Source organism: Myotis yumanensis, unplaced genomic scaffold (genome assembly GCF_028538775.1).
Source record: "Myotis yumanensis isolate MYYU_CA2020_CCGP unplaced genomic scaffold, mMyoYum1.0.hap1 SCAF_21, whole genome shotgun sequence".
In the NCBI taxonomy this organism is placed as follows: Eukaryota; Metazoa; Chordata; class Mammalia; order Chiroptera; family Vespertilionidae; genus Myotis; species Myotis yumanensis.
The window spans coordinates 10,172,077-10,199,948 of record NW_027223772.1 but is presented as its reverse complement, the minus strand read 5'-3'; the positions used below and the strand labels follow the sequence as shown (position 1 = coordinate 10,199,948).

Genomic DNA, 27,872 nt, shown 5'->3' with positions numbered 1-27,872 from the left:
CCATTTTCAAATTTTGGTGAAGTTTGCAAGGAGAATATCCAGTGTTCTGAGATATCTATTAAATTCTCCTGCCTTTTCCAACTATATGTCTGTGTGAGGTTAGATTTTCTTCATATACTTCAACCAAGACAACATATCACATCAAACAGAATACAGAAACATACATGAGGACCCAGCTACCTCCTTTTAAGTTAGACAATAAAAGAGATGTACAAAAATGTAAAACAATGCCACTCTTGTTAAACAACATTTTGCTTGGAAAGGTCATTGTTGTTTTTTAACTTTATTATTGAACTAGAGGCCCGATGGACGAAATTCGTGCAAGAGTAGGCCTTCACAGCCCCGGCTGCCTCGGCCCTCACAGCCCCGGCTGCCTCGGCCCTCACAGCCTCGGCTTCATCCGGAAGGTCGTCCGGTCAGTCAATTTGCATATTATGCTTTTATTATTATAGAAGTATTACAAATGTCCTCTTTTTTTCCCCCTTTGACCTTCTCCACCCCATTCCCACTCCCTCTCCAGGCCTTCTCTGCACTGTTTGTCCATGGGCTTTGCATATATGCATAAAAGTTCCTTGTTTAATCTCTTCCCATCCTACCCCCCTTCTGAAATATGTCAGTCTGTTGCCTCTTTCAATATCTCTGGATCTCTTTTGTTTATCAGTTTATTTTCTTCATTAGATTCCACATATAAATGAGATCGTGTGATATTTGTCTTCTCTGACTGGCTTATTTTGCTCCTATAGAGTATTATGCTAAGCAAAAAGGTCATTGTTTTTAATAAAAATATGCTATTTGTGTTAACATGTAATCAATTTTTTGTTATTTTTAAATGAAGTAAAATATTTTTAAATTTTCTTTTAATTTCAAATATGGTAAATATTGACAGATATAACCCACATGTTAACAAAGCTCACTGGGATCCTAATAATTTTTAAGAACATAAAGTGGGTACTGAGACATAAACATCTGAAAACTGCATTTCCAACATACTGCAGAAATTAAGAAAAGGAAAAAACAAGGTTGGGTGAGAGGATAAACGGACATCACTTACAGCAAAAAGGCCTCATTTACAGCATCAAAGAACTCAGGCCAGAGCATTTCCTGAGGTTCATGGCCATGGTAGGTGAGCAGAGCTTCCACCAGTGGTTCAAAATCAGGCAGAGTAACAAGTGGGATACAAACTCGTGATAGGGACCTTACTCGTTCAGGAGCCATTCTACAGAGTAAAATAAAATAAGAAATAATTAGCCAATCTTAGAGCCACGTGTAATTAAAGACATGTAACATCTTCATGCTGAGCAGGCTGATGACAGTGACTTGCTCTGCCCCGCCATAAAGAGGACCATCCTAACACCATCTGTGAATGCTCTTTTGTTACTCACTTCTCTAGAAAGAAACCCATCTGCAGTTCTCATTTTAACATCACTTATTTTCAGGACTTTGTCATAACTCACTATGGGCACCTCTAATGTGTGTGGTTTTTTTAATCTTTTAAAAATATACATTTTTTAATTGATCTCAGAGAGGAAGGGAGAGGGAGAGAGAGAGAGAAACATCAATGATGAGAATCATTGATTGGCTGCCTCTTGCATGTCACCTACTGGGAATTGAGCTTGCAACCCAGGCATGTGCCCTGACTGGGAATCGAACCAAACCGTGACCTCCTGGTGAAAAGATCAACGCTCAACCCCGGAGCCACACTGGCCGGGCTCCAACTTATGTTTTAATGCCACTGAGTTGGCTCTGGCTCCTGGCAACCCTATGAATGAGTAGTATCCACAGTGCCCTGCCCTCAAAAGTCCTGCTCAGCTCCTGTAGACTCATACCTTCTTCTATGGAATCAGTCCATCTTGTATTTGCCTTCCTCTTTTCCTGATACCTATTTTCCCCAGCATTACCATCTTTTCCAAAGAACCCTGCCTTTTTGTGATGTACCCAAAGCAGGGCAGCTTCAGTTCTGCCATTTCTACCTTCAGCAGTGTTTCAGACAATGTGCTCTAGGACCCACATATTCATCTCCAAGTTACCCTGCACAAAACAGAACTCTTGAATTCCTTCCCCAAATGTTCTCTTACCCTGTGCTTCCTCTCTCATTTGCTCAAGCCAAAACCCTTGAAGTCCATCCTTGATAGCTCCCTTTCTCTTATGCCCCTCATCTGATCCAGCAGTAAATACTGTCTATTCATCTGACTACCTCTCAACACTTCCATTGCTACCCCCTAATTAACTATCACTCCCAGTCTGGGTTACAGTAGGAGCCTCCTAACTTTCTCCCTGCTTCTGCCGTATCCCCCACTGTTTATCATCAGAACAGTTCCAGCAAATCTTTAAACATGCAGATCACTTCGCTTGTCTGCTCAAAGCTTTGCAATGGCGTCCCAACTCACACAGAATAAGCAGTCTCATACTAGCCACGAAAGCCCTCCATGGTAGGCCCCTTCTGTTTCTCTGGCTTCATTTCCTCCCACTCTTACCCTTGCCTGCTCTGCTCCAGCTGTACAGGTCTCCACCCACACAGGTAAGGTCCTGTTGGAACACATGGCTAGCTCCTTCACGTCATACAGGTCTGAGCTCCAATGCTGCTTCATGTGAGGGTTTCCCTGACCATCCCATACAAATGCACTGACCAATATGGAAGCAATCAGCATATGTGGCAATTTAAATTTATTGAAATGAAATAAAATTTAAAATCCCATTCCTCTGTGTTCAACAGTTACATGAGGCTAATGGCTTACAGTATTGGACAGTGCAAATTTAGAGCAGAACAGAGTACTATAATGTATCTGATTGTTTAGTGTTCATGGTCTATTTCTTCCTGCTACGACATTACCTCTGTAAGGGCAGGCACATTTTTTTCTATTTTGCTCACTGCTCTATTCCTAGCATGTAGGGACAACACCTTATACATATTACATGCTCAAGAAATAGATAAGAAAAGAACTAGAAACCAATAAAATGAAAGTTTGAAATATATGCAATTAGGTGTTTTTCTAGGAATATATATAATCACAAATCTGTGGTCTTATGTTCTGTGAAACACAAATGGAATCACAGTGGAACTTACAGCTGTCCTTCATTTTACTTGCTGCCTATTAAAAGAGCATGTGAGTGCTATAATTTAACAACGTCCTTATTTATAGGCACTGAGCTTGCTTCCAGTTGTTCACAATTATAAACACTGCTGCAGGGGTCCCCATCCTTGCATGTGCCTATCTATGTCTCATGTAAATATTTGTGTAGTAGATTGCATTCCAAAAGACTACCAGTTTACTTTTCCACTCTTGCCAGTGATATTATTATCAGTACTAGTGGTCCAGTGCACAAAATTCGTGCACCTTAAAAGGGAATTAATTAGAGGAAATATTTTAATATTGCTATTGGCCCTTTCTCTATAATAGAAGTGTCAGAGATGAAAGAAAATTAGTAAAATGTATATGAAAATCTCCCTCCTGTCAGAGTCTGGGGCATGCTGCGGGACCCAGAGTCAAGTGCCCGCCAACCCGCGCATGCCTCGAAATCATGTGAGACCCAGACCTGGCTGGCCCCACCCCCATCAAGCCCCACCGGGTGGGGGGCACAGCCTCAGGTCCCTGCTGATGGGTCGTTACAGCATGATGGTGTGATGACCATTTGCATATTAGCCCTTTATTATATAGGATTTTTATTTCTTGCTAATCTGGGCAAAATTATCCCATTGCTTTCATGTGCACTTTCCTGATAATTTTCTAGATTATTAATGTTTGTTACCCACTTGTATTTCCTCTTCAGTGAATTTGTTTTTAAATTAGCGTATTTAGTACTATACACTTACTATATTCTGCACAGTGAGAAAACCTGAAGTCATATTCAAGGTCCACCATTTCTTACTTCTTTTCTGTTGGGTCAAGTTTCTAAACTTTCTAAATCTCCATTTTCTGGCTAATGAAAAGAAAATAGGATTCCACCGAGTCTCCTATCTACCACTCCAGGACTTCTGTGAGGATCAAATGAGATGAGGCACGTGAAAACGTTTCACAGACATTTGGTTAAAGTGTGAAATGTTTGCACCTGGCTATAAAGCAAGTCATGTTCCTGGGCTGAGGAAACTCCAAGGAGGCTAGTCGCTAGGGAGAGGAAGCCAGGTGTTGCTATGTGACCTGGAGCCCACAGTGACTGTTTCTGGGCTGAGCTGTGGGCTGCATTTTGCGCCATGGGGTCTTGGCAGCATTGGCTATGATTTGGTGGGATATTGCTCAGGGGTGGTGGCGGGGCCTGTGTCCCGCTTGGGGGAAGCCGAGTGTTGCTTTGTTGGTGCCAGGTCCAAGGTGCCGTTTATTTTTAAATGGCCAGTGCGTGTCATGGTAGCTCCTGTGTTGAGCGCCTGCCTCCTGGTGGTCAGTGCATATCATAGCTACTGGTTGGATGGACACTTAGCCTTTTATATATATAGACAGATTCTCTCAGTAAATTTTTTGTCAAGGTGAAGAGGCAGATTCCTGGAACTTCCTACTCCATCTTATATGCAGATAAATTCCCCGGTTAAACTCTCCCTAATCTAGTCCCTCACCCAAGACTTCCCCCTGAGATTCGGCAGTTTGTTCCATGCTTCAACTCCTGGGATAGCCATTTGTTGCTTGCTTCTCCACTAAAGTGTCCTCCCTCTTTTTGTTGGAAACAGAACACCTCTGTTGTTTCTCTCCGGAGATAGGGACTAAGGAGGAGGGTATGAGGATCTTGCCAGCTGGTCGCTACTACTGTAGCTCAACAGGTTATCTTGTGGGCTGCCAGGTATCCTCCTACTCCTTGAGTCCACCCCCAAAGTGATTTCTATCTTTTGCAGTAGTCCTCTCTTGCAAGCTTTTTGGGTTGTGCTATTTTCCTTCAGATATATGCCGTCATCTATTGTAAACCTTTCTCATAATCTGTGGGTCATCAAAAGTACACTCCCAAGCCCATTTTACAGTATTATATACAGTATTTGTTAAAATTTCCTGTCATTTCTAGAAGTTGGGAGTATGAAGTGAATGCTAGGACATTCATGTATGTGCTTCATCACTTGGCTTAGTTTCTCACATTACATTTTCATCTTATTCTCTCCTGATTAGATTATGAGAGCTGCCATTTCTCACAGGTCATGCACTTTGGTCTTCAGGATCTGTCCAAGTTTTCTACATCGAAACTACTCAAAGTCTCAAAGTATGTTCCTTCGAATCAGCACAGCAGCATCCCTGGGGTGAGGCCATTTCCCTGGGTATTCCTCTGCACACTCAAGTTTGAAAAGTGCTGCTCTACACTACTTCAGTAGCAATCCCAAAACCAGATTTTAATCTCTAGTCATAATCTCAATATAGGGTGTCCCCAAAAATGTATACACACACTGAATAATTATAAAGGCAGTGTTTATTAAAATACATTTCATTTTAAAATAAATGTATATAATATATTTCAAAATTGAGTTATCAGCTGTTAAAGTGAGTATACATTTTTGGGGACAACCTGTATTTTAAGGAAACATGATGGAATTATATTTTATTAATGAATTCCTATAAATTGCTAGTTCAGCTATATTATTTTCTTGATAATCAACAGTAAAAATCTCAGATAATTTTTTCAAACTACACAATAATTTTCTTATGTATAACAGTTTGTCTTTTCTCCTCAAATATTCACCTTCTCTAAAATCCACTTCTTGTTCTTTACCACTTACCTAAATAACTGAGTCTCTTCAACATTTACCTTCCACAGTGCTCTAACATCTTTCTCTAACTCACTATGAAAATAGTTTTTCCACCTAAATGAATGTTTTTGAGTCCATCATCTAAGTTGTGACAAAAAGACATATTGAGCTTCAGTTGTAAATACCTTAAATTTTTGGAATATGAGTTTACTGGGTGGGCTAGGAGAGGGGGTAAGTTGTTATTGTTGTTGTATATGTGTGTGAGAGATGAGTGTTTGAGAGTTATGTGTGCTCATAACAAATCCAGAACTCTGAAATAAAGAAGCAGGGAGTGTGTATTGGTCTTGTCCTTCTGCCTTGATTTATCAGTCCTCCTCTCTAAATGACTACTAACAAGTGCAACTTCTCTCTCACTCTCTTAAAAGAAAGAAGGAGCGTCAGCAACTATCACTGGTGACTGGGTGGGTGGAAAAGATGACCTTGGCAACAGGGCATTTATCAATCAGAAGAAGGCTGCTGATTATATCACCCAATTGGGCTGAAACAGGTCCAAGATAACTTTCTTGGAAAAATTCTAAAGTCTTATGTCAACTTAGGTAATTCTTGGTTCTACCAAAATGCAGGTAGGCCAACTGGGAATCTGACTGGCTTCCACGTGCTCAGGGCCCTCATGGCTCCTTTTGGTCTGCAGCACGGAGATCCAACTCCACAGGAGCCATGTGGTGCTTTACAGACTGGATTACACTGAGCATTAGGTCTTGAGTGACAGCCAGAGCAGCACTTCCAAATGATATCTGCACAGGAATTCGACTGCAGAAGGCTCAACGGCAACCACAGGCAGCTGGAAACACCCTCCCCACGTGGGTGCACTGGAGCTGCCAAAACACAGAACCACATGATACACTGACGATGTTCAGAGAGGCCAGGATGCCGCTCCTTCTGGATGGTGTGTAGCAAAGAACAAGAGAGAGTTTAAACATTCTGTCACTGAATTGTTGATTTTACTTGGTGGTAAGTGAAATTCTATTTAAAATGCTATGACAAGACCATATATCAGGGCTTTAAAAATAATGCAAAAAGAAACTAAATAGATTTTCCTGTTTGTTTGTTGTTGCTTTTGTTCCTCTGACAATTTATGTATCAAAGTTATAAGATTAATTTCTATACTGTCTATCAGGCTTTTGAATCTTTTGAAATGAACTTTAAACATCTGAGTGGCAAAAAGTGAAAAATGTATGAATGCCCTCTATTAAAAAAGAGAAAGAAAAATACTGTAGCCCTGTTTATAAGGGGTTTACGTTTGGGGGCCTCTTGGCTGCTTGAACACTTATGGTCATACTTGTGGAAAGAAAGTAATGATGAAATTCAAGTGTCATATTAATGGAAGTATCAGGAGAGTCAAGTGTACAAGAAGTAGTTTGACCTATGCAGTATTCTGATTCAACATTTTTTATTTTTAAACCTTAAAAATGTACAGATAAGCCCTGGCTGGTTTGGCTTAGTGAACAGAACGTTGCCCTGTGGACTGAAGGGTCCTGGGTTCGATTCTGGTCAAGGGCACATGCCTGGGTTGCGGCTCAATCCCCAGTAGGGGACTTGCAGGAGGCAGCCAATCACTGATTCTCTCTCCTCATTGATGTTTCTCTCTCCCTCTCCCTTCCCCTCTGATATCAATTACAAACATGGTAATTGTTTATAATTACAATTACATGGTAATTGTTTGTAAAAATCAATTACAAACATGGTAATTTTTTTTTAAATCTTTATTGTTCAGATTATTACATTTGTTCCTCTTTTTTCCCCCCATAACTCCCCTCCTTCCAGCTCCCACCCCACCCTCCACCCTCACTCCCCACCCACTGTGTTCATCCATAGGTGCATGATTTTTGTCCAGTCACTTCCTGCATCTCCCACACCCCTTTCCCCCCCAAGAATAGTCAGTCTATTCCCTTTCTATGTCCCTGATTCTATTATAATCACCAGTTCATTCTGTACATCAGGTTATTTATTCACTTGATTCTTAGATTCATTTGTTGATAGATGCATGTTTGTTGTTCATAATTTGTATCTTTACCTTTTTGTTCTTCTTCCTCTTCTTAAAGGATACCTTTCAGCATTTCATATAATACTGGTTTGGCGGAGATGAACTCCTTTAGCTTTTCCTTATCTGTGAAGCTCTTTATCTGACCTTCAATTCTGAATGATAGCTTTGCTGGATAAAGTAATCTTGGTTGTAGGTTCTTGGTATTCAGCACTTTGAATATTTCTTGCCATTCCCTTCTGGCCTGCAAAGTTTCTGTTGAGAAATCAGCTGACAGTCGTATGGGTATTCCCTTGTAGGTAATTGAGCCTCTTTCTCTTGCTGCTTTTAAGATTTTCTCTTTGTCTTTTGCTCTTGGCATTTTAATGATGATGTGTCTTGGTGTGGTCCTCTTTGGATTCCTTTTGTTTGGGGTTCTCTGCGCTTCTTGGACCTGTAAGTCCATTTCTTTCTCCAGATGGGGGAAGTTTTCTGCCATTATTTCTTGAAATAGGTTTTCAATATTTTGCTGTCTCTCATCTTCTGGCACTCCAATAATTCTGATATTAGTCCGCTTAAAGCTGTCCCAGAGGCTCCTTACACTATCTTCACACTTTCGGATTCTTTTTTCATTTTGCTTTTCCAATTGGGTGTTTTTTGTCGAATCTTTGGTTTGATTCTTGTGCTCCTCTGGTCTGCTATTGGGTATAATATTCTTTATTTCAGTCCGTGTATGCTTACTTTCTAATTTCTTTATCGTAGCATCGAGGGTCTCATTAGTTTTCGTGAGGCTCTGCACAAATTTATGGCAAGCCCTCAAAATTGCGATTCTTAGCTCCATATCCTCCATTTCTGTCATGTTTTTTTGTCTCCTCATCTTTTATGCTTTCTTGGTGCACCCCCTTGTGGTCTCTGTGCGCAGTCTTGTTCTAGCCAAGCCTTAATTGTTGTAGTTAACACTAGAGGGATTTGACCACCAGGCCGACTGGCTGTAGGAATCAGCTGTTTGGAAAGCGTCTGTCTTCTGGGGAGGCGCTAATCCAGCCCTTGCCTGAGGCGATCGGCAAATGGCTGTGCGCAGAGCTTGGGCGGGGCGGGATCCACAGGGCGGGGGGAGGGAGCAGTTATGGCCGCTCTCAGTCCGTCCCCAGGGGCTCTGCCTCTCTGTCCCGGCAACCCGGCAACCGCTGCAAACCTCGGAGGGGCCGCAGCCAGACAGTCCCGCTTCTCCCGTTTGAGTCTGGGTCCCTAGAGACTCGCCCGGATCTGTAGCCCAGAGTCTGAGATTCACTCCTGATTGAAAACGACAACCGCGCCCTCAGCCACCAGCTCGCTTTGCGCGCGCACCACCTCACCACCGCACCACCGTACCTTTAAATTTTCCACACTGCGCCTCCTCTGTGCGTTGGAATGCTGTTGTTTTTGCTTCTAGTTGAAGAGTCTCTCCTCAGCCAGCCTTCCTGTGGTTCTGGTTGATGTCCGTTCTGACTTTTAGTTGTATTTTTGAAGTGGTTGTTTACGGCGGCAGTCTCCGGTGTTTACCTATGCCGCCATCTTCCTACAAACATGGTAATTGACTGTACCTTTGCTACACCTCCCACTGGCTAATCAGCAAGATATGCAAATTAACCACCAACAAAGATGGTGGTTAATTTGCATACGTAGGCGAGAAGCAGTGGAGCGAAGACTGAAGGTGGCTCCGGCCAAAGCGAAGGCCTGGGTCCCGGGTGCCGGAGGAAAACCGGTGCCGGCAGCCAGGGGAAGGGAAGGTCTATTACACGAATCTTTTCGTGCAACAGGCCTCTAGTATATATATAAAAGTATAGACAACTTCAGGTATATAGAATAGATTTATATATTATTAATACGTATTTTAATTATTATAACTATAACAGCAACAACTATAATGGCTCCAGTATGTTTAGTAGCTCTTTCAAATGTTATCATGATGCATTCTACTACCTGATTTCATAAAATCAGTTTTTTATGTGAGACATGAGCATACATTGGTTGAATTTATACTAGTAATTCACTAGAGAATTGTGGACTTACAGAGTTCTGAGTCTCGCACAAGCTTTTACAGATCCAGGTTCTTTTATGGATGGAGAACAGAGCTTCCTGGCTTTATGTCTTAAAAATAAGACTTTAAAAGCTCATAATGAGACTCAAATGTATGCTGGGTATCAAATTGCTTTTTAAATTCAATCTTTTGATAAGAATAATTGAACCTAATTCAAGAGACTGAATTTCTCTTAAAACTATATGTTCAACAAACAACAAGTGCTGGAGAGGATGTGGAGAAAAAGGAACACTTGTGCACTGCTGGTGGGAATGCAGACTGGTGCAGCCACTATGGAAGACAGTATGGAGTTTCCTCAAAAAACTGGAAATGGAACTCCCATTTGACCCTGTGATCCCACTTCTAGGAATATATCCCAAGAAACCAGAAACACCAATCAGAAAGGATATATGCACCCATATGTTCATAGCAGCACAATTCACCATAGCTAAGATCTGGAGACAGCCTAAATGCCCATCAGTAGATGAATGGATTAGAAAACTGTGGTACATGTACACGATGGAATACTATGCTGCTATAAGAAAGAAGGAACTCTTACAATTTGCAATGGCATGGATGGAGCTGGAGAGCATTATGCTAAGTGAAATAAGCCAGTCAATGAAGGAAAAATACCACATGATCTCACTCATTCATGGATAATAGAGACCATTATAAACTTTTGAACAATAATAGATACAGAGGTAGAGCTGCCTCACACAGATTGTCAAACTGCAGCGGGAAGGCCGGGGAGGGTTGGGGGGCAGGAGGGAGGGGGGGTAAGAGATCAACTGAAGGACTTGTATGCATGCATATGAGCATAACCAATGGACATAAGACACTGGGGGGTAGGGGAAGCCGGGGTATTGTCAAGGGCGGGGAAAAAAAAGGACACATATGTAATACCCTTTGTAATGCTTTAAGCAATAAAAAAAATTTAAAAAAATAAAAATAAAATATTGCTCAACAATGAAAAAAAAAAAAAACAACTATATGTGGGCTAAATACATTTTAAAAAAAAGACAAAAAAACACACACCAAAAACAAACCAAAAAAACCCCGCAAGAAATTTATCTTGTTGAATTCTAAAATTATTTCTAAAAAAGCAAAGGACTCCATAGTAAACATCAATTACAACAGCATATTAGGAATGTATCAGATGTGTCAGCGTGCAGAGAACGTTCTACTAGCACAGACATCTCATATTCTTGGTAAATTTGTTAAAAATTTTACTAACTACATCACAGTTTTGCTTTGACTAAGAATGTCTTCAACTATTCACCAAGTTAACTGCCACTTTATCCTTGCTGCTACTGTCAGTGGGGTGCCAACATGGGCACCTTCAGTAGATTGTGCTCCTTACCATGGAACTTGTCCATATTGTTTTTGAAAAATAAACATCCTTCATGAAGAAACAGTGATGAATTTAGGAATGAACTTGTCCCCCAAAATGGCCCAATCTGGCACAAATGGAAGTTTTTCAGCATAAAGGACATTTCAGCTAATATCTTCCATCAGGATCTCCTGATCATGGTCAGTGGAATTTGGATGCCTTTCTGAACTACTGTCTTCTTCTGTCCAAAAATGAGAAAATGAGTATTACCTTTTCATTTTCAATATTTTACTAGGTAACACTACATTGTAGTTTTTAAAAGTTTAATTCTAAAATATTGATGATGTACAGAAAAACAGAGAACTACTATATCAACTACAGGGTGGGGCAAAAGTAGTTTTGCAGTTGTGAGTATGCAAAAGTTTATTCTTGTATTATTTATTAATTATTGTATTTTCAATAGGAACAAATGTAAACCTACTTCTGCCCTACCTTATATGTACCCATTGCTCAGACTTTGCAGTAACATTTTATTAATATGTTTATATGATATTTTAAAGAAATAAAATGTTTCACTTACAGTTGAAACACCCTGCTCCCATCCCATTCCTTCTTCCACTCCCCAGAAGTGGATCCTTTGGCCTAGCTTCAAGACTTTCACTTTATAAGTATGTATTGTTTTGAGTGTTTAAATTTTCATATAAGTAAGGACGTATTATGGGTATGTTTTTGCAACTTCATTGCTATTCTTTCCATGTATCTATGTCTGGCTCTATGTCAGTACCAAACTTTTGATGACTGTAGCTTTGTAATGTTTTTAAATCAGGAAGTGTGAGGCCTTACGCTTTGTTTTTCAATATTGTTTTGGCTATTCATGTGCTTTAAGGTTCTACATGAATTTTAGGATGTTTTTTCCGACTTCTGCAAAAGAAAAATAACTGAATCTCTTTAACATTTATTTTTGGGTAGTATGGACTGCTTTGGGTAGTACAAACATTAAGTCTTCCAGTCCATGAACATAGGATACCTTTTCATTTATTTGTGTCATTTAATTTTTTTTCTTTTTAAATGCATTTTTTATTGTTGATAGTATTACAGATATCTCCCATTCCTCCTCCCAGCCCCTACCTACCCTCCAGGTCTTCATTTAATTTCTTTCACCAATGTGTTGTAGTTTGCAGTGTATATCTCCTTGACTAAGTTTATTCCGCGGTATTTTGTCTGTTTTGAGGCAATTGTAAATGGGATCTTAAAAAAATTTTTCTTTTTGAATTGCTCATTGTTAGTGCATAGAAACATATCTGATGTTTGAATGTTGATTTTTTGTATACTGCAACTTTACTGAATTTATTAATTTTAATAGTTTTCTGTAGAATCTTTGGGGTTTTCTACATATAAAATCTTATCATCTACAAACAAAGGAAGTTTTATGTTTTTCTTCTGAATTTAGATGCCTTTTATTTCTGTCTGGTCTAATTGCTCTGGCTAAGAGGTCCAGTACTATGATGAAAAGTGGTGAGGGAGGGTATCCTCGCGTTGTTCCTGATTTAGAAGCTTTCAGTCTTTCACCATTGAGTATGATGTTAGCTGTGGGCTCTTCACATATGTTCTTTATTATGTTGAGGTAATTTCCTTGTATTCCTAGTTTGCTGAATGTTCTTATCATGAAAGGGTATTGAATTTTATCAAACTGTTTTTCTGTATCAATTGAAATTATGTGATATTGTCCATCATCCTGTTAATATGGTATATTATGTAGACTGATTTTTGTATGTTGAACCATCCTTGCATGCTAAGAATAAACCCCATTTGGTCATTGTACATAATCTGTTTTTATGCATTATTGAGTTTGGTTTGCTAGTATTTCATTAAGGGTGGTAATTTGTTTCTTTGTGTGTGTGGTTTTTTTTTTTTTTGCCTCAATATTCATCTTTGATTTTTTTCTATTGTTTTTCTATTCTTTAGTTTATTTCTGATCTAGTCTTTATTATTTTATTCCTTCTGCTACCTTTGGATTTTGTTTGTTCTTATTTTCCTAGTTTCTTGAGGTATAAACTTAGGCTGTTTATTTGAGATCTTTCTTCTTTTTTAATGAAGGCATTTACTACTATATATTTTCCTCCTAGTACTGTTTCCTGCACCCTATCATTTTTGGTATAATGTTTTTTTGTTTTCATTTGTCTCAAGATATTTTCCAATATCCCTTGTGATTCTTCTTTGACCCACTGATTGTTCAAGAATGTGTTGTTTAATTTGCATGTATATGTGAATTTTCCCATTTTTCTCCTATTAGTGATTTTTAGTTTCATACTATCATGGTTGAGAAAGATACTTGCCATGATTTCAATCCTAAATTTGTTAGAACTTGTTTTGTGGCCTAACATGTGATCCACCCTGGAGAGCACTGTGTGTGTGTGCTTGAGAAGAATGTGTATCCTGCTATTATTGGGTAGAGTGTTCTGTGTATATCTACAAGGTCTAAATGATCTACAATGTTTTCCAAATCCTCTGTATTCTTATTCATCTTTGGTCCAGTTGATCCATATAATATTTAAAGTGGGTATTGAAATCTCCTATGATTATTGCGTTACTTTTTATTTTTCCCTTCAACCCTATCAATGTATGCTTCATATATTTTGGTGTTCTGCTGTTAGTGCATATATATTTATAGTTGTTACTAGAGGCCTGGTGCATGACATTCATGCACTGGAGGTGGGGGGGGCCCTCAGCCTGGCCTGTGCCCTCTTGCAGTCCAGGACCCTCGGGAGATGTCTGCCTGCCAGCTCAGGCCCACTCCACAGGGAGTTGGCCTAAGCTGGCACGCGGACATCACCCAAGGGGTCCTGAGCACTGCCATGGAGGCAAGAGAGTCACCTGCCACCACCGAGGCAGTGCTAAGGAGCAGTGAGCCTGGCTTCAGGCTGAGTGGCACTCCCGCTGTGGGAGCGCACTGACCACTGGGGGCAGCTCCTGCATTGAGCATCTGCCCCCTGGTGGTCAGTGTGCGTCATAGTGACCAATCGTTTCACTGTTCAGTTGATTTGCATGTTAGCCTTTTATTATACAGGATATCTTCCCAGTAAGTTGATCATTTGTCATTATATAATGCTCTTCTTTGTCTCTTGTAATAATTTTTTATATAAACTATATTTTGTTTAATATAAGCATGGCCATACCTGCTCTCTTGTGCTTGCCATTTGCATGGAATATATTTTTTCATCCATTTACTTTCAGCTTATGTATATCCTGACATCTAAAAAGAGTCTTATAGATAGCAGATGGTTGAGCCTTGTTTTTTAGAATCCATTCATCTATGCTATGCCTTTTGATTGGAGAAATTAATCCATTTACATTCAAATAATTACTGATAGAGAAGGATTTACTACTGCCATTTCATTGTTTTCTGTATGTCTGGTAGTTATTTTGATCCTTTTTCTCTCTCTCGCTGACCTTCCTTTGTGTTTCACTGATTTTTTTAAAATAGTGATATACTTTGATTCTTTTCATTTTCCTTTGTGCAACTTCTGTAGTTTTTTCTTTATTTGTTTTATTTTGTTTTATCATGGGATTTGGTAAGATACCTCGTGATTATAACAATCTATTTTAAACTGATAACAATTTAAGTTGCAAACCAAAAAATTTAATCTTTATATCTCCTCCCATGTTTTGTGTTATTGATGTCATAAGTTATATGTCTTTATATTTTGTATCCATTAACATAGTTTCACAGTTATGGTTCTTTTTTATACTTTTACCATTTAAATTTTATTACAGAATTAAAAGTAATTTATGAACCAATATTACATTATTATAGGATTTTGTATTTGCTTATATATTTGTCTTCATCAGAGTTGGTAAAGACATTCATGCTGACCTGAGCCAACTTCCTGTCTATAGCACTCCAGTTCTCTGGTGCTGCAAAAAGCAGTGAGCTCTAACTCTCCACTGTCCCCAGGCATTGAAAGTATGGCAGTGTCCTGTCAGTGATCAGAGTCAGGCAAGACAAATACTAGTCCCTCAGGCAGCCCCACAAAAGCCAGAACATTGGACACACTCCACTCTTCGCTTTCCCTTACAAGGGAGAAGCTACAAGCTGGACTTTCCCTCCCAATCACAGCAAGCTGGGCTGGCTTAGGGGAAGGGCTGTTGTAGTTTATATGACATGGGTTTCTTTCCTGTTTCAATATGGCTATTCTTGACTTTGAGCCTGCCTGGGATATTATGATTTCTAATCAGTTTCTGGAGTTCTCATAAAGGCCCTTTGACCCATATACTATTGTTAAGTCAGTGTTTCTTGGGGGGTGGGAGGAGGAAGCAAGGTCTGGTGCTTCCTATTCTGCTATCCTGCTGATGTTACTCCTGAAGAATTTTGTAAATGTTTATTTTTATGCAGTTTGCCTCATTTGTAATAACCTGCTTATATTTCTTGTTCCTTTCCACACTGGAGTGTTTGTCTCTTTATAATTCATTTGCAGGAGGCATTTCTATATTTGCCTGTTTTATAGGTTGCAGATATCTTCCAGAGAGAGAGAGAGAGAGAGAGAGAGAGAGAGAGAATTAGTTTGTTTTTGTTTATTCTCATCTAAGTTTTAAAAAATCATCAGTTTGCCCTGGCTGGGTGGCTCAGTTGGTTGGAGCATTGTCCTGTACACCAACAGGGTGCAGGTTCAATTCCCAGTCAGGACACATACCTAGGTTGCAGGTTCAATCCCTGGTGGGGGTGCGTGTGGGAGGCAACTGATCGATGTTTCCCTCTCACATCAATGTTTCTCTCTCTTTCTCCCTCCTCTTCCTCTCTCTCTAAAAATTAATAAAAACAAATTTAAGGTAAGATCGAAATTTGTAAAAAAAAAAAAAAAAAAAGCGGTATCTTTGAAATGCAATAAAATGAGTCACAGCAAAAAAAAAGTATACATTTTGATAAAAAAAAATTAATAAAACGTACCATTGGGTGAGGCTAAATAAATAAATAAAACCATGTTTTCAGATTTGGTATAAGGTATACATACAAATTGCCTTCTATTAATTTTTTCAAGTTCCCTTTAATAAATTTTTAAGTTTATTACTCAAAAGACCCATTATTCAACATTCACCACAAAGCTAAATCAAAGTCCTTACCTAATATTTAAATAAATGACTGTAAATGCTTTTCATGCACCCTAGGGATTCATCTTATATTTTTAGATATACTTTATATACCACAAAATGCACATATTTCAAATGTACAATCCAAAGATTTTTAATAAATTATTGAGTTGGACAACAATCATCATCTACTTTAGAACACTTCCATCTTTTGTGTTCATTTGTAGGAAATCCCTGTTCCTACCTCTAGCCACAGGCAACAACATATATATAGATTTGCATATTCTGGACATTTTATAAAAAAAAATGAAATCATACAATGTGTGTTCTTTTATGACTGACTTCTTTCACTAAGCATGTTTTTGAGGTTCACACGTACTGCAGCATGAATCAGTAGCTTGTTCCTTTTTCTTAGGATAATATTCTATTGTATGCACATAGCATACTTTGTTTATCCAATCATAAGTTGATGGATATTTGGGTTGCTTCCACTTTTTGTCTATTATGAACAATGCTGCTATAAACATTTATATACCAGTATTCATGTTCTTGAAATAAGCCATTTGTATACATTTTTTGGTGACATGTATTCCAATCTTTTGCCAGTTTTTAAACTGGGTTATTTGTCTTATTACTGGATTCTTTATATATTCTGAGTTTGAGCCCTTTATCAGATGTGCAATTTCATAATACTTTCTCAGTTTATGACTTGTTTTTTCATTTTTTTTCAATGGTAGTAATATATAATTTTTATTAAAAATACCCATTCCCTTGTCAATGGTCCTTTGGATTATTTTTGGTTTTGAACTATTACAACTAAAACAGCTATGAATATTTATACAGAAATATTTGTGAATACCTATGTTTTCACTTGTCATGAGTAAAAACTCAAAAATGGAATTGGTGGGTCATATGGTAAGTTTATGTTTAACTTTATATTAAACTGCCACACTGTTCACAAAAATGTTTGTATTATGCACATTCTCCCAAACAGTTTATGAAAGATCCGGTAATTTCATATTCTTTCCAACACATGCTAATGTGTCTTACATTTTAGTCATTTGAGGGAGTTTATAGTTGGTCTCACAATTGTTTTTTTCTTCAAGTTTAATTTCTTTTATTGCAATAAAACATACATAATAGTTATTATTTTAACCATTTGTAAGTGGTAACCATTCAGTGGCATTAATACATTCACAAACTGTGTACCCATCACCACAATCTATACCCAAAGCTTTTCCTCATCCCCTCCAAAAACTATGTACCTATTAAACAATCATTTCACTCCCTCTAGACACTTATAACCTATTAGAGGCCTGATGCATGAAATTCGTGCAAGGGCCTTGGCCCCCACTGCCATGGCGGCCACCTCTGCCTCGGCCCCCGCCCGCCGCAGCTTTGCCAGAAAGGAAGGACATCCAGTCTAATTAGCATATTATGCTTTTATTATTATAGGTAGTCTGCTTTCTGTCACTCTAGGTATCTCATATAAGTGGAATCATACAATATCTATCCTTCTGTGTCTTGCTTCTCTAAGCATGATGTTTTCAAAGTCTATCCATGTTCTGGCATATATACAATTTTTATTCCTTTTTATGGCTGAATAGTATTATAATGTATTTGTAAACCGCATTTTGTTTCTCTGTTCATCTGTTGATAGGCACTTGGGTTACTATAAACTTGGTGTACAGATATCTGAGCCCCTGCTTTCATTTCTTTTGAATATGTACTTAGGAGTAGAATTGTTGGGTCTTATGGTTATTCTGCATTTAACTTTAAACATATATATATATATATTTTTTTATTTCTGAGAGGGGGAGAGAGAGAGAGATCAATGATAGAAGAATCACTGATCGGCTGCCTCCTGCATGCCCCACACTAGGTATTTGAGCCCGCAACCTGGACATCCAGGCATGTGCCCTGACTGGGAATCGAACCATGACCTCCTAGTTCATAGTTCAATACTCAACCACTGAGCCATGTTGGCTGGGCTGTATTGAATTTTTTGAGGAACTGCCAAAATGTTTTCCACAGTGGCTGTACTTTTTTCCATTCCCACCTGCAAAACACAAGGGTTCTACCTGCTCTATATTTTCACCAAGATTTGTTAGTTTTCATTTTTGTTTTGTTTTTTTAAATTACAGCTATCCTAGTAGGTGTGATGTGGTATCCCACTGTGATTTTGATAGGCATTTCCCTAATAATTACTGATGTTGAGCATCTTTTCATGTGTTTATTGGCCTGTTGTACATATTCCTGGGAGAAATGTCTAGTCAAGTCTCTTGGCCATTTTTTTTAATTTTAATTTTATAATATTAAATTTTAGAAATTCTTTTTTTTTTCCTTTTTTTCAGCTGTGACTCCAGACAGGATCCAAAGAGAAGTTTTACCATCTCTTCTTTGGGTTTTATGGAGACTTGCTTTACCCTTCTGTGTTAGCCTCTTAAGTAGGAATTCTTTATACATTCTGGGTGTATGATTTCAGATATATGATTTCCAATCTACTCATTCAGTTGGTTGTCTTTTTGCTTTCTTGATAATATCCTATGATTCATAAAACTTCTTAATTTGAATGAAGTCCGATTTATCTAGCTTTTTTATTATGCTTTTGATGTCATATCCAAAAAATCACTGCCAAATCCAATGTAATGAAGATTTTCTCATGTTTTTGCCAAAGAATTTATAGTTTACTTTAAGGGTTAGATGCAAAGGATTTCTAAGTCTGAGAGCAAACACCATACCTGATAGAGCTTTCACTGGCAATAGCTTTACAAAAAATCACAACGTGCCTTGGTCCCTAGATTCTTTTAGTGAATGACTTGTTAAAAATAAAATGCTCACCAATGAAAACAACTTTGAATTCTTTCTCATAGTAAAGAAACATTTTATAATGTGATTAACTGCTATTTAATTTGTCTGACTCTTTGATTTGTTTAGTCTAAATTTTGGAATATCGTTTCTTAAAATAGTCATATAAGTCATATGTGCACATCCAGTGTCTGCTGTCTTGTAAACATCCTGGTTGTGTGTGTGTGTAAATGATACACACACGGAGCTGAGCACTTGCTCTGTGTTCCCTACTGAATATGGAGGGCTTTTTACTCCACGGGAGCATGTGACACATTACACAATTTATTGCCTTATGAAAGTTGAGAACAGAGGTTAAAAAACAAAGTTTGTAAAATTCACCAATTTTCCATGTATTCAACTAAAATAATCTTTCCACAATGGATATAACTATAACTATAATTATGAACATGCATTTCCTAAGAATTATAACTTTTTCTCTCATAACCAAACATACATTTTAAAACTTAAGAAGAGGGCTGTTTAGTTCCACACCTACCGCCTCTGAGTGTTAAATCCATTAAGATGATTCTCTCTGAGTTCAGACACTAATGATAAAACCATCTGTAAAACAAAATCAGTTGCAGGTTAACTTGCACTGCAAACAGGATGACATCAGTTCTATTTTCCTGGTGTGAGTGGTATTTCCGTTGAGATTCCCTACTCTCTTCCGCCAGCTCTCTCCTTGTACTTTGTCAAAGTGAAAAGAGGCAGTGCCAATTTATTTACTAATAATTTGGATTTTGTGTTTACTGCCTGTTATTCTGAATTCCTACTTAAGCAAATGAACAACAGACAGATCATTAATTTCCTAAGAATTAAAACCAAACCCATTAAAAATAAAACCACGTTAGAGTTACTTTATTTTTCTTTCTTAATTTAATCTTTATTTTTTATTCAGGTATAAAGCATCCAAAAGACCAGAATAGTTAAACATTGAAAAATCTCCTAACAGTTTTTAGAAGAGCTATGTTAAGATCAAAATTAAAATTTCTTCAATCTAGCCAAAATTAAAGGCAGAAGAATACATAGCTTTAATACTAAGATGTAAATATATAGTAGTATTTACAAGGTTGTTATTACATTTTTTTTTTGCTTTAGCACAAAATTCCTATCATGCCATTTTAAATAAAAAATTTGTCTAACAATGAAAGACTGTATTTACATTGGTTAACGAATTTCTTCTCCTAAAAATCTTTGAGAGGATAAATGAAATGTGTTAAGAGACAGAGAAGTTGGTTGATTTAGAATAACCTCTCCTGGTTTCCTTCTTCTTTCCCATAACCTCCCATCTCACATTTCTTCCTTACATGGCCATAAGTCCGCCCAACGTAAGAAGAGATAAACATAGAAAAGTTAAACATCTCTTCTGGAGAAGTGAAATACTTCCACTTATTCTTTTTGCTGGTGATATATTAACCAATGAAAATGTTAATACTATTAAGTTAAAAATACTCACATTTTTTAGCAAACCAGGATAATAATCTGCAGGTGCATACCCAAGACTTTGAGTAAAAAGACCAACTTCTTTTATATCAAATCTGAATGCTGAAAGTATATGAGATAACAACCCCTAAAAACATGAACAGAAAGAGAAAAAAGTTCTTAAATGTAAATGCAAGTGCCTCTTATGTTTAATGCCTAGAGTCAGGGGCATTTGTAATGAGTAATCTTAATGTGCCCATATATTCAGTTCACTTTGATTTAATGTATAAAGAAGAAATAGCCCGGCCAGCGTGGCTCAGTTAGATTTCCGGTCAGGGCACATGCCTGGGTTGCGGGCTCAATCCCCAGTAGGGGGCGTGCTGAAGGCAGCCAATCAATGGTTCTCTCTCATCATTGATGTTTCTCTCTCCCTCTCCCTTTAATGACAAAAAAACACATTAATCTCTGAAATCAATAAAAACATTCATAAAAAGAAGAAATAAGTTAGTAATAAAATTATTAAATTCAAAGTCAATTTAAACAAATAGTGAAACAAAAATATATAAAGAACAGTGCTTTAACCATATTGAGAATGTAATCTTTTTTTAAAAAATATATTTTATTGGTTTTTTACAGAGAGGAAGGGAGAGATAGAGAGTCAGAAACATCGATGAGAGAGAAACATCCATCAGCTGCCTCCTGCACACCTCCCACTGGGGGATGTGCCCGCAACCAAGGCACATGACCTTGACCGGAATCGAACCCGGGACCCTTCAGTCCGCAGACCAATGCTCTATCCACTGAGCCAAACCAGTTTCGGCGAGAATGTAATCTTTGTTGGTTTTAAATTCAGCAAAATATTTTTATCAGAATAGATGATAATCAAATGACAAAAAAACACATTAATCACTAGGGAAAGGAAAGATTATGTGAAAAATAGTGCAGAGAAAACTTTGAAAAAAATTAGATTCCTACCTAATGCTACTGATCAAAATATACTTGAATTTAACATAAATTCAAGAGGTCAAAAATGAAATAATAAACAAGAAGAAAATATAAGTGCTTTTCACATGTCTGAATGGGGAAGAACTTTGTAAACTGAATATCAAGGAAGCAAATAATTGATTATTCCAAATAAAAATAAAACCTTTTGTTTTTCATAAAATAAGTACAAACCAGGAAGAATATTGACTACAAATAATTCAGATCATATGTAATCAAAGTAATACCCAAAATATCAAATGACAAACACTAAGTATAAAATGAGTACAAACAGATAATTCATAAGAGAAAATACAAATGCCCAAGAAACACATGAATAAATGCTCACCCTCATAATCAAAATGGGTACATTTAAATATCAACATACCAACATTTACTTTTTCACTTAACAAATTAAAGGTTTTACAGATATGAATACCTAATTAATACCAATCTGGGTTCTCGTAAACAAGTACTCGGGGTGAGCCATGGGAAGAATATAAATGAGCATCCACGCATCAGTGCTCCTGTGGCACACTGAGGCACCCACAGAGAGCAGAGCAGGCGCAACAGTCTACCGTACACCCTCAAGCTTGGACTGCCAGGGCTATGTCTGCCCAGAGGTTGGTAACCTGAACAAAGATGCCTTCTAGATTGACAGATGCCTGCCTTACAGAAGGCAACTTGAGGCTATATGATAAGGCTTTAAAAGCATTCAAAACTTTTAATATGTCTGGCTTACATTTAAGGAAATAAATCCAAATATGACAATGGGACTATGCTCAAAGATGTTCATTACAGTGCTATTTCTCATTAGTGATATCCAACAGCAGGGAATGATTAATTTACAGTGTCTCACACAGCGGCTCATTGTATAAGCCATTAAAATGTTTAGGAAAAATTTATAACAGCATTTTAAATGTTTATATTATCATGTTAAATGAAGAAAGATGTAAAATTTTATACACAGAAAAGATCACATCAATATAAAAATAATCCACACATGAGAATGAAAAAACAATGAAAGAAAGTATCACCAAATGTTAACAGTCTCTAGGGTGGTGCTATATATTCTTTCTTCTTTCTATTTTAATACACTTTCCACTTTCCTATATGTGAATGTACTGCTTTTATAATCAAGAAAGAATAATTCTTTTTGAAAAAGTGTTGTATTTAAAAACATTTTTTTACAACAAAAGAAACTTTATTTAAAAATACAGACATGGGTGCTTGAAAAACTCTTTAGTTAACTGTGTATATAAATGAAAAAATTAATAACATTAATATAACAGACCTAAACATGAATACACTGGCTAAACAAATGGACCTAAAATGGAAACGAATCTTAAAACCCTGCTATTCTCTGTAGGAATACTTACCTTCTGTTTTTCTTATTCTTTACAAGTAAGGAAGATTAAATACTACGAATGTGAAGTTTCTTATATTAATGACAGACTTTAAAAATAGCCAACATGACAAATGTCACCTGCGTTTTCTGTTTAACTCCACACTGATGCCCAGAGCGAGGCTCTTGGTCCTCAGCTCTCCAGCATCAGCTCTCTGCCCCACCCAGGCCAAGAACGCTCAGTCACAAATGAGGAGAACCTTAGAGAGAACTGCTTCTCCCTCCACATTCGTTATTAGTTAAAGGCAGGGAAGAACTGAGAAAGGGAGAGAGAGAAATAAAATGCTATTATATAGGAAACATTTTTCTTCCTTTTCCCCCTGAAACCTAGTGGTCACAATACTGAGGACAGGCTCCTGGTCACAGTTCTTGCTGCCTTTTCCAGGGGAAACTCGATCCCCAGAGAGGGCACTCGCTGCTTAATGCTCTAAGTCAGGGGTCCTCAAACTTTTTAAACAGGGGGCCAGTTCACGGCCCCTCAGACCGTTGGAGGGCCGGACTATAGTTTAAAAAAAAACTATGAACAAATTCCTATGCACACAGCGGCGGCAAAAACACCCGGCGGGCCGGATAAATGTTTTCGGCGGGCCGCATGTGGCCCGCGGGCCGTAGTTTGAGGACCCTTCTCTAAGGCTAAGGCTTCTGACAAAAGGGAGGGGCAGGAGGTCTAGGCCAGGCCAGGATCCACCAAAGAGAAAGACAGAAACCACCCCCTCCAGGAGAGGCAGCCGGGCGGACAGAGGCGGGGACACCTGGATGAGCCGGCGCAGGCCTGGATCGAAGACCCTATGTCTTCTGCCAGAGACAGCATTCAGGCTGAGAACTGGGACTGATGGGACATCCTCTTCTTTAACAGCTTTATTGAGATATAACTATATACCATAAAATTCTCCCATTTTAAAGGGTACAGCCCAGTGGTTTTCAGTATATTCCCAGGGAAATAGTCATTTTACATTTTTTAAGTCCTGCACTACATTTTATGAGTACACTAGAAGCCCGGTGCAAGAATTCAAGCACGGGTGGGGTCCCTCTGGGTGGCCTGCAGGGATCGGCCAAAAGCCACAGTCCAACGCTGCCTGCAGCTCCTACCTGCCGCGCCCGCTCATCCCGGCCCCACTGTGCCTGCCGTGGGCTCCCGCCCAATCAGTCGCGATCCAGAGAGGCTTGTGCTGTCGCAGCGGTGCTCGCCAGCCATGAGCCCTGCGTCTGGCGCCCTCCCAAGGGGAGTGGCCTGTGGGATCGGGCTGAAACCAACTCTCCAACATCCCCCAAGGCGTCCCAGCTTGCGAGAGGGTGCAGGTCAGGCTGACGGACCCCACTAGGGCTCCAGGGCGTGTCCAGCACATCTTGCTCAGGCCCGATTGGCCGGACCCCAGCAGCAAGCTAACCTACGAGTTGCAGCATCTGCCCCCTGGTGGTCAGTGCACGTTATAGTGAGTGGTTGAGCAGCCTTAGCATATCATTAGCATATTATGCCTTTGATTGGTTGTTTGGTTGTTCTGCCTTTCAGTCTATTTGCATAGTACCTTTTTATTATATAGGATATTACAAGATAAAACAAATATGTGCATATAAATGTGTGAGCTCACACACAAACAGGCATGCAGACAGTCACATCGAGGGAAGAGCCCAGGGCGAGCATCACTAATGTGTCCTGGACTCCTTTCAATTTTATCATAAACTATTTCACAATGATGTAAAATAAATTGAAAATGCTGCCCCCCATTAACCGTAATCACGAATTTGAAACACCCAGGAGACCTCTGTGCCGCCTCCCCCTCTCCCCACAATTCTGAGGAGTCTCCAGGAGGAAGGGTCCACTCCAGACCTGGCATGCACCCTCCCGTGTGGATTGCGGTACTTTCTCCATGAGCTCAGAATCGCTCAGTAGCCTCAAAACAGGACTCCAGGCAACATTACCGAGGAACACAGGTTCAAACTGCTGTCCCTAAATGAGATCCCGTCCACTGTTTTCAAATTAGCAAAGATCACAGTAAGTTAACAAAGCAGCTTTGAGATAGTACTACTCAGTGAAGATATCATAATTAAAGTTTCCTGCAGATATACATTTCCATGTAAAACATAATTTACAAAGAAGGCATCCACAGGAGAGGGAGAAAAACAGGACGTTTACAGCGTTAACTTGAACTTATGAAGTCTAAGATAATGCAGCGGCTCCTGGTTAGCATGGGAAAGGCTGGATGGAAGCCACTGCATGTTAACTGTCCTTTTTTCCTTCCAGTTCAAAGATGTCCTTTATGAAAACGGAGAGCAAACGAGCTGACGACAGCCCAGGAGAGTCCATCGCTCAGTTATTTTCAAACACCAAGTGCAGCCTGGGTGAGAGCAAGCAGTGTGGTGAGGGCGGCAAAGCCAGGAGAGGTAAATGGCAGCCAGGGTCATCCCTTGAGGGCAGGGCTTACTGGAGGATTTGCCTAGTTTACCACAGCAGGAAGCACAGGTGGTGCACTCAGCAAGGGGCACTGGGCCTGACCCCTGTGTGGGGGGCAATGCAGGTGTTGTGGTAAAGGAAAGACCAGCCAGGCCTGGTCTGCCATATGCCACACATCCATGTGTAGGTACCCACACCAGACCAGGCAGGGGAGGGAGGAGGCTGAGCTTGATTTGAAAACTTGGTGGCCAGGGGCTCAGTCGGGGTAGTTTGGGTCATTCTGATGCTAGATGGAGGGGGGATGGAACTGCAAGTGATTAGCCTTCTGCCACCAGACTTTTGGCATTCTATTTAAAAACACACACAAACATTTAAAGCTGTTCAAAGAAAGTTACAAATAGCAACTCATTTAATCCCCACAGCCTATAGCAGTGATGGCGAACCTATGACACGCGTGTCAGAGGTGACATGCGAACTCATTTTTTTGGTTGATTTTTCTTTGTTAAATGGCATTTAAATATATAAAATAAATATCAAAAATATAAGTCTTATTTTAGTATGGTTGCAAATATCAAAAAATTTCTATATGTGACACGGCACCAGAGTTAGTTAGGGTTTTTCAAAATGCTGACACGCTGAGCTCAAAAGGTTCGCCATCACTGGCCTATAGGGTAGGTACTATTATTGAATCTGTTAGATGAGCAAACTGGGACACACAGAGCTTAGTAACATGCCCAAGGCTGGTTACTCTAAACCACCTTAAAAGGAACCTCCCTGCATCCTCTCTGCAGGAGGCAGCTGGAATCCTTGTTTTGTTCTGTTTTTTTAAACAATACAAATCTAATTGGTCCTCAGCTAAAGGCCCTTTGGGGGCCCTTTAAGGCTCCCAATTATTCTTAGATGAAGCCCAAACTAGTTCCCAAAGCCCTACCTGGGGCTGACTTTCCCTTTGTGAGGCCCCTGAGGGCCACAGGTCTTCAGCCACTCAGGGCTTCAGTCTGGTCTAGTCCCGCTGCAGGGAGAGCTCTCAGCCCTTGCATCCCCGTGAGTGTGGCTGCTTGAGGGAATTCTAATAGTTATGACTACTAAAATTTATTGAGTGCTCACTATTGTGTGAAGCATTGTGCTAATCTTTCTAAGTATGACACCTCCCTTAAAAGTCAGTTTTTAATAAAATTCAATTAAGCAAAGTTTCAATTAAGCCACCTATAAAAGATGGCTGCATCATAATGTACATGATTGACCCTTAACAAATTAAAGCACAAAGGACTACAGACTCAGCTGGGATAAAGGTAGTGTAGTGTGTGTACAATAGGCGGAACCAGGGTCAGTTAAGGTTGTGGGTCTAAAGGAAAACCATGCCAAGGCTTTCGCCCGAGCCTCCAAGAGGCACTCACATCCTGTGCCTTGGGACCAATACAAGCGGTGGGGGCTTCCCACAACTGCATGGATTACTTTGGTAGCCATGCCAGTGAAAGTTAAAAAAAAAAATCCCCAAACCTAGGACATTCAACAGATTCAGAAGGTGTGATTAGGGAGTGTAAATAATTTCTGAGTAATGTTTAAAATAGCCATAAACAGTTCCCTAGAGAGTATCCACACACCTGCATTAGACAAGCTGACTGTAACACTTAAAGTCTTGGAAACATAAAAATAACTTAATTGGGAGACGTGTCCTGGCCCAAATTTCCAAATGATATTGTTAGAAACTGATTTTTTAAACATTAAATATTACAAAAATTAGTTCTCCAGCCCACCTCCTGCCCTGTTAAAAAACAACCAACCTCCACCATAATGCTCAGTGTCAGCAGGGAGGTGGTGAGTGGGCACTCTTGCTGCTGGGAGCTCACATTTGTGAAGCTTTTCTAGGAACTCACTTATGACATGTAGACAAAGCATGAAAAATGGTATCCTTTTATTCAGTAATTTTATTTCCAATAATACACCCTAAGGAAAGATTTAATTCATAGCAGCATTACTTGTAACAGTGAAAAACTAGAAGAACTAAAGTACCCAATAATATTGGACTGGTTGAATTCATTATAGTTTATCCAACAGTGTGAATCATGTAAAAAAAAATTTAATAACACAGGAAAATACAATGCAACATTAGTTTGAAACATAAGGTGTAAAACTATATGGTCCATGTGATTTTAATTTTGTATGCACAAAAAAATACTGGGAATAAACTTTACAAATAGTTAGCATATATTATTTCTAGGAGTAATTTAAAATGTCTTCTTCAAAATACCTGTATTTCCAAAGTTTCTACAATTACTATATCTTACTTTTATCATAAAATAATGTTTTGTAAAATGAAATGACTTGCTTTAATTTATGAATCTCCACCCCCCCCCCCCCCCCCCGCCCCATAATTCCCTAATACAAATTGCTATGGAGAGCCATACGAGTTTTATCCCTGGATAAAATAAGCATGGGTCCTAGGAGAGAACATAGTGAGACTTGGCTACGGTTAGATAATTTCAAAACAGACACCTTAAACTTTAGACCTCCAAATCTCTCTTTCAAAGTAAACTAAAGGGGGAGAGGAGGTAAGAAGAGGTGGAGGAGGGTGTGGGGGGACAAGTGGGGATGGGAGACTTGAATTGGGGATGGGAGACTGCAGACACACAATACAGTGTACAGATGATGTGTTCTGAAACTGTGCACCT

At 39.0% G+C, this 27,872-nt stretch overlaps 1 protein-coding gene and 1 pseudogene across 3 annotated transcripts in view; both read right to left on the bottom strand.

Annotated features, from left to right (window-relative positions):
* FANCC (FA complementation group C) overlaps nucleotides 1-27,872 on the bottom strand; it is a 277,702-nt gene that overhangs the window by 52,776 nt on the left and 197,054 nt on the right. For all 3 annotated transcript variants that reach the window (XM_070400943.1, XM_070400942.1, XM_070400944.1), the window contains 3 exons: nucleotides 20,457-20,570; nucleotides 19,497-19,561; nucleotides 1,052-1,216 (listed from right to left, as the gene is read on the bottom strand). In XM_070400943.1, coding sequence (XP_070257044.1) covers nucleotides 1,052-1,216; nucleotides 19,497-19,561; nucleotides 20,457-20,570 — 344 coding nt within the window. The remainder of the gene's footprint in view (nucleotides 1-1,051; nucleotides 1,217-19,496; nucleotides 19,562-20,456; nucleotides 20,571-27,872) is intronic.
* On the bottom strand, nucleotides 18,503-18,605 carry LOC138999046 (small nucleolar RNA SNORA26; annotated as a pseudogene).